At 38.5% G+C, this 15,586-nt stretch overlaps 1 protein-coding gene across 4 annotated transcripts in view; it reads left to right on the top strand.

Moving 5' to 3' along the window:
- MARK1 (microtubule affinity regulating kinase 1) overlaps window positions 1-15,586 on the top strand; it is a 115,554-nt gene that overhangs the window by 45,305 nt on the left and 54,663 nt on the right. For all 4 annotated transcript variants that reach the window (XM_021698466.2, XM_021698464.2, XM_021698463.2 and 1 more), the window contains exons 2-3: window positions 1,504-1,707; window positions 2,895-2,948. In XM_021698466.2, the coding sequence (XP_021554141.1) occupies window positions 1,504-1,707; window positions 2,895-2,948 (258 nt within the window). The remainder of the gene's footprint in view (window positions 1-1,503; window positions 1,708-2,894; window positions 2,949-15,586) is intronic.

Raw genomic sequence — 15,586 nt, 5'->3', positions numbered from 1 at the left:
AGTGATAGTCCAGTGGAGCGGATGACGAGCTACATGAAAGCAGTTTGCTGTGAAAATACACCAAAGGGGCACTAGTTCACAATGTGGCTGGAGGCTGCAGGTGTGTGTAAGACCCAGAGACCACCCTTTAATTTGCACCAAGTTTAAAAAAAATTTGAAAGTAGAAGCCTTAGGTTTTATGGAACCCTTTTACATACATAATTAAATTTGATTTTCTCCCATTAAAAAAAAGTCCTAAAGTAATAACAAAGAGAAAAATGACCTTGAGTCATGCTTTGCATGAGCTTGGTAAATGGAGTCATCTTTAATATTGCCTTTAAGAAATTTTTTGATCAGAATTTTTCTAGACAAGCTTATAGTTGTGTAGGCAGGACAACACAGGCTGAATCAGTTACTTTGCAAATAAAAAAATACTTTCTTTTGTTAATTTGTGCTACTCATCTTCAGCTATTTTAAAGACGTTAGTTGGAGAAAGATGTTACATTTATTATGTGTGACTCTGTTCTCACAAAAACTGCTAGAAACGTATGTATGTCAGAATGAAGGCAAAACTAAACGACAGCAGGAGCTTTGAGAGCTGGGAAAACAGTTTGTTAGGCAGCTGGTCCTGGGACTCAGGTGCTGAGCCTGCCCTTGAACAAGATTCGTCACGGTTGTGGGCTAGTGTGACTGTAAGACAGACCCACACCTCTGCCTCAAGAGTAGCGCTGAGGAGGAATGCAGTGGGCATTATGTCACCGACCCAGACAGGGCTCATGGTTGAACATGGTAAGCTGAGGGAGGGGCTTGGATCAGGCAGGGAGCAGTCAGGATACCTGAAGCATGCAGCTGGTTGGTCAATTGACTGAACTATATGTCAGCAAGTGAAAGAGTGAAACAGAGTGTGGAGAAACAGAGCTGTACTCATGAACTTGTTTGTCTTGGCATTAAAGACATTCTGCCTTCTAATGTCTCAATCCTGGACTGTGTTGTCATCTCAACCTGAAGGGATAATACCCTTAGAGGGGTAATGGTCTGTATGGCTTCTGTCTATCTCTTTATATTTTTTTTAATCAAAAGCATATATGTAGTAGTGCCTGGGTGGCTCAGTTAGTTAAGCATCCAACTCTTGATTTTGGCCCAGGTCATGATCTCAGGGTTGTGAGATCGAGCCCCACATCGGGCTCTGCACTGGGCCTGGAGCCTGCTTGGGATTCTCTCTCCCTCTCCTTCTCCCCCTCTCTTCCACCCCTCCCCCCTACTTGTGCGCAGGCGCACTCTCTAAAAAAAAAAAATGCCTAAAGTTATGCAGAACATTTCATTTTAAATAGTTATATTCCCTCTGACAAAGCAAGCTAAAGTCAAGTAGAAATTATAAATAGAATTCTTTCACTTTAAAATCATGTAGTGCAATGTATTTTCATTGAAGTTGAATTATTAACGAAAATTATTTGTAGTCTTTTTAACGGTCCTTTTTAAGATAAAAATCTCATTAACATTGAAATCTTGTAACCTTTTTCTTAGCATACATCTGTGGATGGATACACTGAACCGCATATCCCGCCTACCAAATCAAGTAGCAGACAGAACATTCCTCGGTGTAGAAACTCCATTACGTCAGCAACAGACGAACAGCCTCACATTGGAAATTATCGTTTACAAAAAACAATAGGGAAAGGAAATTTTGCCAAAGTGAAATTGGCAAGACATGTTTTAACTGGTAGAGAGGTAAGTTTTCATGATGCTTTTTAATATTTACTTGGACCTCTCCAGGGTCTTGTTACAAAGCTTTCCTATGAGCTGATGCTGGGAATAAATGACATTTGAAATACGGTAAATACTGAGATATGTGTGAATGGAACATCCGTAGACAGAGCTATAATAAGGCACAAAAAGTTGGCCTTTGAAGGTTCAGAAAAGACTCATCCCTGCCTGTAGCGTCTCATAAATCAGGCATACTACAGTTGAGCTTTCCTCGGACTTCTGTCTTCTTTATATGGTTTCTGTAAACATTTTTGACTACCTTTGTTCCCCGACCCTAGGAACAGGGCCAGGGTAAGTTCTCATTACTTACTGCTTAAGGTAAATTAGGTATAAATGTGTATAAAGTCACCCACTACTTTTTATCTGTTCAGAGACCACATTGCACTTGTAGGTTAAAAACAGATGTTTTTCTCAGGTAATAAGAGAATTGGGTTTCTAAAATCCCATGTGTTTTAAATTATGTGTATGTGGATAGCAAAAATGTATGTATTTAATCTTATTACTAATATTTAATAATTTGTATAGTAAAGACTAAAAAAGTTAGTATTACTTAATGTTTCCTGGATTCAGTTAGGACATTATGAAGATCTCAGTCATAATTTGTTTTTAATAAGTTTTTCTTTTGCTCTGTACATGATATTGTCACTTATGGTTCATTTTAGTCCTCTGCCCATTCTGGCTCCAGGAACTGTTCAGACACAGGCTCTATTAGGCAGAGACTTAGACTTAATCCACTTGGTTAGTCTGGGGCTATAAGTGAACTTGGGTGTTTGATTTCTCTAATCATTTTATTCACATGATACCTAACCTACTGAAAGCTTATAATCCCCTCCCTTCTGATAATTATAACTTACTAAGATCATAAGTAAAAGATTAAGATACAAATGATTTTTACTTTAAAGGGGAGACTTGGAAGAAATACAAAAGGTGTCATTTTATTGACTCAGAATCCGATATGCTAAAGACATAGGTCAATGGAATACATCATAAGGCTGCCAGATTGTCACAACTTTACCATCTAGTGATCTGAACACCAAATATAACTAAATTACATCTAGTTAGGAATGAAACAAAAGATTTTTTCTTTATAAGTTTTTAATCCATCAAAATACATATTCTCAAATATATAGTTTAATGATTCTCTTTTTCAGGTTGCTGTGAAAATAATAGACAAAACTCAGCTAAATCCGACTAGTCTACAAAAGGTATTTAATTATTTTAATAGTAATTAATTAGAATATGAGTTTATTAATATATGATATTCTGTAAAGTCAGTTATCCTAAATTTCCTATTAGGTAAAATACTACATGTCAGCAGTATCTGAAGGAAAGACATGGTATAAAACATAATATTTATATTTAATAATATTTCAATTATATTTATCAAGTAGTTGTTTGAGAAGTATCTACAACTCAAATTCATACACCATAGGAAAGGAATTTATGTCTTTTAATTCAGTAGAATAAAACTTTGTAACAAATATTTTGAAACACTCATGATTCTGTTTTGTTTAAAAATCTATTTATAGTTAAATTGCCCATAGACGGTTTCCTTTTATTGCTTCACTTTCTTTTCTTCCTTTTCCACAGGAACTAGTCCCTCAGCTAGTTTAGAATAAAAAATATGAACATTTCTTCAAAGAGTGCAAATAAAAAACAGCAAGGGGAGGAAAAGAAAGGAGTGAGGGTGGAGATTGCCCTGCTTAAACCTAGGAAAAGCTCTTTCAGGTTGTTCATTACTTATCTGGGAAAAGTTTCTCAGATACACATTTTAGTACATTAAGAATGAAGCAAATATTTTAACCCTTATGCCATATGTGTTAAGTTTGTATATGGCAAATTAGTATACATTGTGATTTTTATTAAAATGTAGTAGGATCATGGTCACATATGGAAATGTGACAGATAACTTTGAGTTCCTAAAAGAGGTCGAATCTTAATGTAAGAACTTTTTAGTATGGTGTGTTTAACTATACTTGCGGTCATTTTAACGTTAAATTAAAAATTTGGGTCTGTGATATCAAGGCTCTCCCACTTAGCTCAGTGCCAGATAACTCAGTTTATTTTATCTACTTCTACTCAGAGATCTTTGTACTACTTACTGAGGTTCCTTTTAAATTTAGCAATCAATGTAACTTTTATAGCACTGATATTTCTGATCAGGGAGAACAAAATATTTGCTTCATTCTTTTTTTTCCTCTGTGAAATGGTATACCTTATGGATGTCTTCTGGGAGAAACTTCTAGCACCAGTCTGTTAGCTAATTAGGATGCAGTGGTAAGAGTTATAAAAAAGTATCCTCTCTGGGCAGATGAATTACCCAAAGATGCTCTTTCCCTGGGCTGGAGCCACAGTGGGGCAGATTTTGCCACCCCTCTGCCAGGAATCTTCTAAAAATGCACAAAGTGCTTACGTGTGCTCCATGGCCCCGTGACCCCATCCATCACCCATCTGGCTTCTCCACTCTTCCTGGATTAATCTGCGAGTTGCTCTAGTAAACCGAGTGATTTTAAGTGACATTAAGTGATTGAGGCCTGTTTTGCAAGTTAGATGCCCAGTAATATGACCCCCACTCAGTCTTTGCCAAAGGGGCCCAGAGAAAGCTGTAGAACCACAGTTGGCTCTTGTTGAAACACGCAAACGTGAAGCTGAATGTTGCTTTATTTATCTGAATAACTAAAACATGAACTTGATGACAAGTAATTTCTGTTGTAAATTCTGCTAATCTTGCTGATGAAGTGTTGCTTTTCCAAATAGGTATATAAAGAATGATGGCAATTTTGTTTTCTTTAATCTATGCAAATAAAATCCAAGGAAAGATAGATGTTCACTAAATGTAGCTCTGTACACTGTGGGTGTGTCATTATTTTTGAAATTTTCATTTATGCTCATAGATTTGCTCTCAGTTAAGAGTTTTGAAAACAAACAACAGACAAGGCTTGTAGAACATTCAACATTTGGCCAGTAGGATCTCCCGGTCTCTTTTTATATCTAAAAAAGCAATAATGGAATGAGAAGTATAATCTGTTTTCCTTAGCATTGACAGTGAAGTCCTTTAGGTAAAAAATAGCAAAACACGTTGTCCATGTCATTGGTGTGCTTATTAAAAGGCAGATAATGATAACACATATATTTGAAATAAGGATTCATTTTAATCTCATTTCCAAAAGCATTTGGTTAAATCTTCTTCTGGACTTGATCTGAATTTAAGCTGATTCCCATCCTTTATGTTCTCTTTTGTGTGTAACATATTTATAGGAAATAGTACTTTCCTTTGCCAACATCAGTGATAGACAAAGTAACCTAAAGACAAAGTAACCTAAATTTGATACTGCAACTGTTTAAAACTTCTAAAATATAAAGCTCTCGAAAACAGTTTGGTCTTTGGAATTGTTAAGCATCTTTGGCTTCAATGTTGTTTACGTAATATGCTCATATTATTTTGTATCATATATTTTGAATTAGTGGGATCCAATTTAGTGAGTTTTCATCATTTAAAAATTATTTGAGTTCATTGCTGTATTTACCCCTTCCTCTTTGGACCATGAGTCTCACCTGATATTTTAATTAGTGTTTTTTGGAGTAGGGTTTATGAACTAAACTAGCAATTCCTGGGGATCTTTTAAGCAGCCTAATAATGTTGGAAGAAAAGCAAAACAATGAAGCAATTTTGTTGATAGTTCATGTACTCGAAATGTAAGATTAATTCATTTTTTCAGAAATTCCACTAAGTTTTTAAACTTGGACACATTAGTTTACACATGGATGACAAAGTCTGTGTTAGCCTTTCTGAGCTCATAGCCATGTGGGTGCAGTTTATCTATCTTCTGTGTATTGTTTATTAATTTGTATTTTCTGTTGTTTTACTATGTTGCATTATAGTCTCAACTCACAAAAACTTTCGGCTCAGTGTTCTGAAGTGATTTGCTGAGTAGTAAAGCCTGAAATGAGAATGGAGATACGACTGCTGTAACTCAGAATTATGTCCTTAAATAATAAAGAGGGCTGCAGCATTGCAACGACATAGACTGTGAATCTCTGTGCTAGGACAGTGGTTTTGTACAAGCAGGGAAAGTACAATCAATTTTCAGTTAACTGACATCTGAGAATTAGACTTATTAAGTGAATAATCCGTTTACGCCTAATGTCTGGTATGTTATCTGTTGTGTAAAATGTTGTCAGATGGTGACCTAAGCCATTTAATCTTTGGTGAATTTTCAGATAAAGCCCAGCAACCTTTCTGGTAAGCTAGTTAAGTTTTCTAGAGCATCTGCAAAATAATTTTTACCATGGTCACTACAGGTAGAGAGGAGGACAGAACCATGGAAGCAATATTCAGAATTAAATTTCTGTTAGCAAATTATCAAGAAACCAAACTTGTAAAAGCAATCATACAATTATTGACACATATTTTTATCAAGGAGAGAGCAGAAGAAGCTCTTTGGCAGGGTTCCTTAACAAATCTCTCTTTTGGACATATGTTGAAATACTAGTTACTGTCACATATGCATGCTTTAAAGCATATTTCACTTTATTGTTCTTTTCACATGTGTGGGCCATTTGAAGGAAAAATCTTGACCAATTCTTTTGTGGGTTGGTGAAAATCTAAATGATAAGAGTTAACATTTTGTGAGCTGGGTTGTAGACTGCAAAAGTTGTCTTCAAATTAGTTTTTCCCTTCAAATTAGAGGATGTCTGAGTTGAAGGCATAAATTTGTGACCCTGCCTACAGTTGAGACAGCTCAGGAAGAGAATACAGAAAGAAGAGAAGACCAAGCTTTTTTTTTGGAGAGCCTTTTTTTTGGAGAGTGTATATGGGGGCAGTAATTCTGCAAGGAATGATGCTGCCATGCGAATAAATAAGATTATACCTATGCCCAGTCACTCAATATTTCATTTGCCATGAAATTAGTGGTTAGCAACACACCTCTGATCTTGATTTGGCTTTGAAGGAAATATTGAAAACAGGTTATCATGAAATCATGGCTATTAAAAGATGTCTCTTTAGCGTACAGTGTGAAGAATTGGTGGGAAGTATATCTTTGAAACTGAAATATGATGGATTTTGAGGGAAAAGTTGTTCAAACAAGTTTCCTTTAAAAGGTGATACCAATAATGTTAATGTCTATCTAGAAATACGTTGAAGATAAGATAACCAGATTTTCTGAAAAAAAACAAAAAGTTTCAAGTAGTCCACTGACCAAAAATTTGACTTTTCTAAACCTTGTTGGCCCTCTTTAGTTATTGGACAGAAGGGTCAATGACCTATCTTTGGGCATGTTTAACACACAAATGCTATATCCAAATATGAAAGATAACCTTCCCGAGCAAGCATATCCAAAGAGTATATTAAGAATTCATTTGCTATTTTCCTTCCAATCGAAACTTCTGGTCTTCCAACTTTTCAGTGTGATAAGATTAGCAGTCTAGACTGGAACCTGTCTGAGAGCTGTACATAATCTTCAGGGAGAAAGATCTTTGTAAAGTAATCAATCTGAATGTCGCTGACACATCATCTGATGCTGATTCCTTTCTCCAATCTATATGATCATGACTTAGGATTTTTTTTAAATTCAGTAGAAATAAAAAATTTTAAAAAACCTTGAAATGGAAACTCTCTTATGGTCGCTAAGTGCCATTGAGCCTGATACATGTGTTCATTAATTCTTAATCTAACAAGAATTTATTGAAAGAAGGTTGTATTTCTCCATATATTTTCTTCTGTTTTTTGGCTCCTCCTTTTGTGTTTCCTTTATGTAGAGTCATTGCCTTTTCTGTTGGCTTCGATGTTAGACCCCCACAAAGCTTGGTCTTCTTTTCTTTCTGTATTCTCTTCCTGGGCTGTCTCAACTGTAGGCAGGGTCACAAATTTATGCCTTCAACTCAGACATCCCCTAAATTTGCTTGTAATTTCTCAAAGATAGCCCAAACTTATCATATCCAAAACTGAACTCCTGATCTCTGCCCCACTTGCTCAGTACCTAGCCCACCTGGTGTTCTTCCAGCATCCTCTCTCAGTGAATGACACTGTCCTCGAGTTGTGCAAGCCAGAAGCCCAGAAGAGCCCTTGACTCCTCACTCTTCCTTTTTCCCACCCTCTAGTCTATGCTTGGGTTGTGCAGATTTTGTCTTACAAAGCTTTTGAGAACGTCTGCTTTTATCTTTTCCCATCATGACCACTCTAGACAAAGCTGCTGTTGTCTGTCCTGGGAACTGCCCCCTTAGCCTCCCAGCTGGCCTTTCTGCATCCACTTTGCATCCCTCTGTACCCGTGCACACGCACACACACCCACACACCCACACACCCACACACCCACACACACAGTTTAAAAAGTCATCAAGAATACAGAGTACCTTCATTTAAACTTCGAGATGGCATTCCATTTTTGGTGGTCTGGAAATCACATTCATTGACAAGGTGTACAAGGCCCCACCTTCCTCTTCCACCTCATGGCCCACCAGCTCCCCACAGCCTCTGCCCCGCCCCATCTCCTGCTCTTGCAGCTTCAGTACTGCACAGACACCAGACCTTTGCAGCTCTTCACCCCACCCTCCGCCTAAGGCACGCCACCCCCCTTTACTTCATTCATCCTTATTCATTCCTCCCATTTCAGCCTTAGAGTCATTTCTTCAGGGAAACCTTTGCTGTCCACAACAATGTTAAATCTCTCTGCCCTTCCTAAAATTAAGAGCTCATAACCAAGGATTATTCATAAAGAATTGCTTTAGTTTTTATTTGTTTTACTCTTGATTAGGTTTTTTTGGGGTGCTTTTTTTTTTTTTTTGGTGTTTGTATTCAGTCTCTGACTCTTAACACCTCTATTCTAATTGCTTGGCCTTTATTGGCTATAAAGCATATGTCTATTTCTATATTCTCAAGAAACTACATAAGATTTGCTGAAGAGTAGATGTGGAAGGATTTTCTCTTGGAAATGGGGTTGGCTAGAAATCTAAATCACCTTTGAGTCTTAGACTAAACCATCTGGCTGTTTTATTTTATTTTTTTTAAGATTGATTGATTGATTGATTGATTTGAGAGAGAGTGTGTGAGCACTGAGCGTGGAGCCTGATGTGGGGCTCTGTCCCAGGACCATGAGATCATGACCTGAGCCAAAACCAAGAGTTGGCCGCTTAACCAACTGCACCACCCAGGTGCCCCTCATCTGGCCATTTTAAAAGTCATATTGTCATTTTGTTATTTGAAGAGCCATACTCTTATTTTTTTTCTAATTTGGGCAGTTTGTTGACATAGTAAACTGGCTTATTTATAGTTTTTGGATGAGGACTTCAAAATGTCTTTCCCATTCTAAAACAAGTTGCTTTCTTATGACATTTGTTAGACTAAACTGTTTCATTTCTATTTTTTTTTTAAGAAATAAAATGTCACATACAACTGAAGCCTTATGTGTTATTTCTGGGTTCTATTCCTGTATTTTCCTACCTGTAAATAACTACTATTCTGAATTTGATCTTTCTTATTCTCATTCACATTTAAAACATTTTTCACATATGTGTTTCTATATGTAAAATACTACATATTATTTATTTTTAAACCTCTTATCTTTGTACAACTCGCTTTTTTCAAGTAACATTGTCCTACAGTTTTAGTCATGTTAGTCTTTATAGTCTAGTGCATTTATTTTCACTACTGTTATTGCATACCATTGTATGAGTATGCTACAGTTTACCCATTTACTTATTAATAGATATACTACAGTTTGTGTATTTTTGTTGGTGGATATGTAGATTGTTCCTGGTGTTTTTGTGTTTCGCTTTTTTTCCCTAGTTAGTTAGCTTTTCATTTTTGCTGTAAAAGCAGTGTTGCTGCAGTGATCATTATTGTGTATATCTTTTTTGTGAAGATGTATGAAAGGATGTATGTCTCCCAGCAGACTTATTAGGATGTATCTCTCCAAGCAGAATTGCTAGGTTGAAGGTCATGCATATCCTCAATTTTACTAAATAATGTCAAATTGCTCTTCTGAGTGGTTGCACCAGTTTACACTTCTGCTAACACCGTGTGAGATTTACTGCTGCTCTACATTTTTGCCTGCACCTTATATTACCGGATTTCTTAATTTTTGTCAACCTTATGGATGCATTATGATATCTCATTTTAATTTCCATCATTTCTAACTCAAACTGTTTTCAAATTTGATCTATTTTATGTTTAATATCTTTTGTCTGAAATTACTTGATTCGCTATCTCAAGCAGTACATTTATTTAGCACCAGCTTGAGCTTGGAATTGTACAAGGCCTTGGGAAGGACTCAAGCAATATAAAATTGGTACCAGTTATAAGAAATAAGAATCTTACAATCTTGTAATCTGTCTAGATGAAACTTGGGAAAGTGGCCCAGCCTGTCATTTAAAAAGCATTTCCTTCTCTTAACTTTGCAACAGTTGACTTACAAGTTGTCAAGGTTGGGAAGCAGTACTGAACAACCATTTTATTTTTTTAGTTAGAAATCATCTAATATATATTCATTTACTTGTATTCAGATCTCTTTTTTCCAACTACCATTTCATGGGAAGAACTTGAGAAATTTGCCTAAGTTGTTATACTACTAGCCATAACTTTATAAAATATGTGGTGTGTCCATAAGATGTCTGAAGGCTGAAAAAAGAGTGAAGTGATGATCCTAGAAATTTAAAAGCTGAAAGTGTAATCTATAGGGTTCTGTTAATATAGGCATATCATATGTAAAATCCCTAAATGGATGGGCACCTCCGAGGGAGTCTAAATGAGGACCCAGCAGTCTCTACGAGCTGAATGTCATTTGCAGGGTCAAGCAATGCCCACACCTCTCATTAATAAACTGGTAAACGGCTATCAAAGATACAGATGGGATTTTTATAAAGATTACAGTGAAGGCAAAGAAGGGGGCTCCTGCCCTCACCAAACCCAAATCAGAACAAAATACTGGAAAGGCCAAGAAGGCTGTGTTGAAAGGCACAAGAATATCTGAATGTCACCCGCCTCCTACGAGCCCAGTTCCCCATGACCAGTGACAGCCTGGAAGAGCTCTCCCAATGGGAGCAAGCCTGACCACTCTGCCTTTGTCATGTTCCCCATGGCCACAAGTGTTTTCCATCTGCCTCAAGACCACAGAAGCAGTGAAGGAGTCCTGTGATCTTGAAGCCAAGGGCAACACGGTGAGCAGGTCCTGTGTAAGGAGGATGATGTACATTTGACTGGCCCCTGACTATGGTGCTTTGGGTGTAAATAGAATGAGGATTGTCTAAGCCATGTCCACGTGGCTACGTCTAAATATAACAGATTTTCGCACTATCAAAAAAAGAGTAAGAATCAAAAGGAATAGAAGCGGTAGGAAGGAAGAGAACAGTTGAGAAGAGAAACGGAAAATGCTCATAAACGAGGCAAATACTGATTAACACTAATGGAGTTTGACTGACCATGACCTTAAGCCCTGACTAGAAGGACTGAATTGAAAAGTAAATATCTCTCTTGTTTACTCACTTCAGTTACCTGGAACAATGCCAAGAACCAAGAAGGCAACACTCCAGGCCTCTGAAAAACTAACTAGAATAGCTGTCACGAAGTACAAACAGTAAAAGCCCTCCCTGCCTCGTAGTCAGAGAAAACCCACCTCAGGCCTTCACGCAGCACTCATTTCTCTAATTGGACACACAAGATTCGAACAAACTCTGGCCTTGATTTCAGCCCACAGCAAAGCTAAAACAGTAAGTTTGGAGAGTATTAGTGAATTCGGAGCATTCCTGCTAAGTTTAAGAATGCTAAAAATATCATGATGTCACAGTTTGTCACAGTTTGAAAATGAGCAAGAAAAAAATGAACTAAAAATTAGAATCCAAAACTCAAATAGTAGTGTGGGACTATTTAATATATATCTTTTCCTGGCTTGTACCTGACATAGGATACATAGAGTAATTGACTTTTTTTAACAATAACTGTCCATCTCAAGGTAGACTTCTTAGCATGGTCTAAATTTTCAGCTCTCCTTCTCCCCTCAACCGTCTCCACCTTTCCTAAGGAAGAGCAAGCACTGGGAAGATTGGCACCCTCGCTGATGACGGTCTGCTCTGGGCTAAGAGATCACGTATATGTGGCTCACTGTCTCTCTCTCTCTCTCTCTCTCTCTGCTTCCTTTGACTCGGGCAGCTGATGCAGAGGCTCTGACATTAACTAGTCCTGTCCCTTTCCTGTGTGCAGCCAGCTGGAATATTGCGGTTTAGGGGAGGGCTGAGGGGAGTTGTGAAGAGGAGGAGACATCTTAGACCTTTTACTAAAGCCATGGGCTACTATTCAGTTGGCCCTGATTCTCTGGATTTGTAGTGCTAATGACCCAAATCTAGCTGACAGTTGAAGTGTTTCTTTGGGAAGAAGGGTGACTGGTGGGTCAGGCTACTGGCATTTCATTGTCCTAGGTCAGTGTGCCCCTTAAAACACACTAATCCCTTCTCCCAGCAGCAGCCGTTCTTCCTCTTTCCACAACCGCCTGTCAGTTTTAGTCTACACACACCCAACCCGCACAGGCCCATTCATGCTTTTGCTTATTACGGTTTTTTCCTCACTCCTTGTCAGTGACTGCTGAAGGAGAGGAAACTAAGGATAGAACAACATATTGAAGACATCGCTGAGATGGCTATGTATTATTTTTTTCACTGGAATAAAACATTACTTTCTCATGAGAACTTTGGCCCTTCCTGACTGTTTCCCTGGTTTCACCTCCACATGGCTGTAGAGTGGCCTTCGATTTAGGTATACTTTTGTTAGGTGCCCCAATTTTCAGAAGATAATTTTTTTTTTTTAAGATTTTATTTATTCATTTGAGACACAGAGATACAGAGAGAGAGAGCATGAGCAGTGGGAGAGGCAGAGGGAGAGGGAGAAGCAGACTCCCGGCCGAGCCAGGAGCCCGATGTGGGGCTCGATCCCAGGACCCCGGGATCATGACCTGAGCCGAAGACAGACGCTTAACCATCTGAGCCACCCAGGCGCCCCAGAAGATAATTTTTTTAAGGATTTTATTTATTTGAGAGAGAGAGAGCCAAGAAAGAGAGAGCAGGAGCAGGGTGGAGGGGCAGAGGGAGAAGGAGACTCCCCGCTGAGCAGGGAGCCCAACGCGGGACTCAATCCCAGGACCCTAAGATCATGACCTGAGCCGAAGGTAGACGCTTAACCCACTGAACCACTCAGGCGCCCTCAGAAGATAATTTTAATCCTATCTCTAGCTCATCTCTGTTCTTGATAGAACAGAATGGCTAAATTCTAGGTTCCGGTCAGGGACTGCATTCATGAATTCATTGCCACTCAAAAACCCAGCTTATGAAATAAACAACAAAAATCAGTATTTATGGAGAATTGTTTGAAGGATATGCAGCTAATCCTTTCCTTTAGATTACTGATTCTCAAACATGGAGCTGCCAGGAGACATCAGTATCTTTTCATTAGTTATAAGATACGTCTCAACCAGTTTGCTTCCAAAACTACCAAATTTGCCAGTAATTGCATAAAAATTAATGAGAATAAACTCAAGACTACCCATGTGACAGTATTGTCTCCAGTCTTGCAATCTGATGAGTTTTCTTGAGGCAAGAGAAGGAAGAGGAGCTAGAACTAGAGCCGGTGTGGCCTGTCCGTGCCACCCTTCTTGGACTGCCTTCTGGAAGTGCCCTTGCTAGTGAGGAAGTATGTGGGAGCCCCTCTTGCACTGTAGTGAGGAGCTGTTAACTGAAGAAGTATGCTAATGGGAGGAATTATTAAAAATGATCTGGACATTTAACATTTAAATTGAACAACCTACATAACCACTGACCAGTCTCTTCACGTAAGGCCAAGGATCCCCCTCCTCTCCTAGTTTGGGTCTGTTGATTGGCATTCAGCTTCGTTTGTCTTGTACATATATCACCCATAAACTCACATTTGCTTCTGTTTCCAGTTTTCTTTTCTTTTCTTTTCTTTTTAATTAATAAAGGGAGAATTTAAAGACACCCAGAACGACCTGAGAGCAGACCCCTAGATTTTATTTTCATCTTTGACATTTATCTTGCCCACACTTAAGTGGACAGCAGCTTTTATCTAGTATTTACAGATTATTCAATTTGGCTTGTTTTGTTAAACAACAAACTTTAATTCATTGGTTTAAGTAATATTTAATTGCATTGGACAGACTTTAAGGCAACCACTACTGATCCCCACTTCTGGTGTTCACATCTTTGTATAATTCCTTTTCCTTGAATGTGAGCAGGGCCTCTGACTTGTTTCTAACCGATACAATATGGAAAATGTGATGGGATTTCATTCCCACGATTACATTGTGTTATATAGGACTGTCTTGCTAACCCTCTTGCCCTGGAGATTATCCTTGCTGGCTTGATAAAGTAAATGGCCATGTTGGAGAAGCCTGCTTGGCAAGGGCAAGGGAGCAGTCTCTAAGAGGTCAGGGTGGCCTCCACTCAAGAACCAGCAAGAAGCCGGAGTCCTCAGTCCTATCGCTGCAGCCTGGGTTAGTTTGGAAATGGATTCTTCCCCAGTTGGGCTCTGAGATGAGAGAGCAACACCTTGACGGAAGCCGGAGGACCCGATGAAGCCCTGCGCAGAATACGGATGCCCAGAAACCATGAGATGATACACGTGTGTTGTTATAATTGCTAGGATGTGGTAATTTCTTATTCAGCAATAGAAAGCTAATATATTAGTTAAATTATCTGTTTGCAGTAACATCTATAGCTGACAAATAGGTTTGGGGCCTAGATAGCCTTTGGTAAGCATGCTGTTCAGCTTTGGGAGTGCGAGGGTACAGGGAGCACCACGGACTGTGAGCGTGGAGGGTGCTCAAGCGTTGGCCGGGAGGTTGCAGAGGGCGTGTAGAGTAACGGTTGAGTAAGTGGAGCCCAGTTACAAGCTTCTGTACTGCAGTGCTTGTGAGTTGTGATTTTATAGTCAAATACAACAACTTAACAGAGAAAATCTTAATAAGAAAGCAAGACCAAATGAAGCAAACAAAGGTCATTTACTTATGTGTAAGCGTAGGAGAGCCAGATTGGTATCGGGGACTTTTCTATTAGAAATACACAATAACGATAATACTGATGAATTCAAGTGACAGTTACAGTAATGCTGCTCCTATTACTAACAAATCTAGCCACCTTTAAAATCTGTATAATATAGCAAAACCAAAATAGAGACTATTTGTGTTTATTCTTTATCATACTTTCTTCGGGTGTGGGGTGGAGGTTCAGAAGGAAAAAATCAGTATTTAAAAAATATAAAGTTCAATATCTAAAAATATATATATATATACACCTTAGTTACAAATAAGTGTTTTTCCTTATAAAATGATTTTTTTTTAATGTTTAGGTGGTTTATTTTATTATTAAATGCTTATAAAATGACTTCATGAAAGCCATGAGAAAATAAGAGGTTGCCATAGTATTTGACTTGTTTTTCTGGGGGGGAAGAAACTCTTTGGTTACAGTAAAACCCAGGATCATCAGATTTGTAAGTTGCGATTTTATATCTGAATTTTATCTCCTCATGTGTGAACTTTATCTGCTGATGTGCTGTAGTAAGAAAAAAAAGAGTTGAAACCAGAATTATAAATTTTCTGAAAATCTGACCTACAGAGTGCTGCCCCTGCCATCAGCCAAGGGAGTCCCTGGGCAAAGGTGACCTCATGATAGGCCCCTTTACTTCCTCTTTCTCAGGGAGGTGAGGGTCTTATTTGGAGGAGGGTTCATCAAGTGAACAGAGAGAGGAGGCCTGGGTGGTGTCAGAAGCTAAGGTAGAAACCCTGAGTGTGTACTGAGGGGACTGCCCACCCAGAACACAGGAGATCCCACAGAGCTCCACCCCTGC

This window comes from Neomonachus schauinslandi, chromosome 6, assembly GCF_002201575.2.
Source record: "Neomonachus schauinslandi chromosome 6, ASM220157v2, whole genome shotgun sequence".
NCBI lineage: Eukaryota > Metazoa > Chordata > Mammalia > Carnivora > Phocidae > Neomonachus > Neomonachus schauinslandi.
This window is presented reverse-complemented; position numbering and strand designations above follow the sequence as displayed.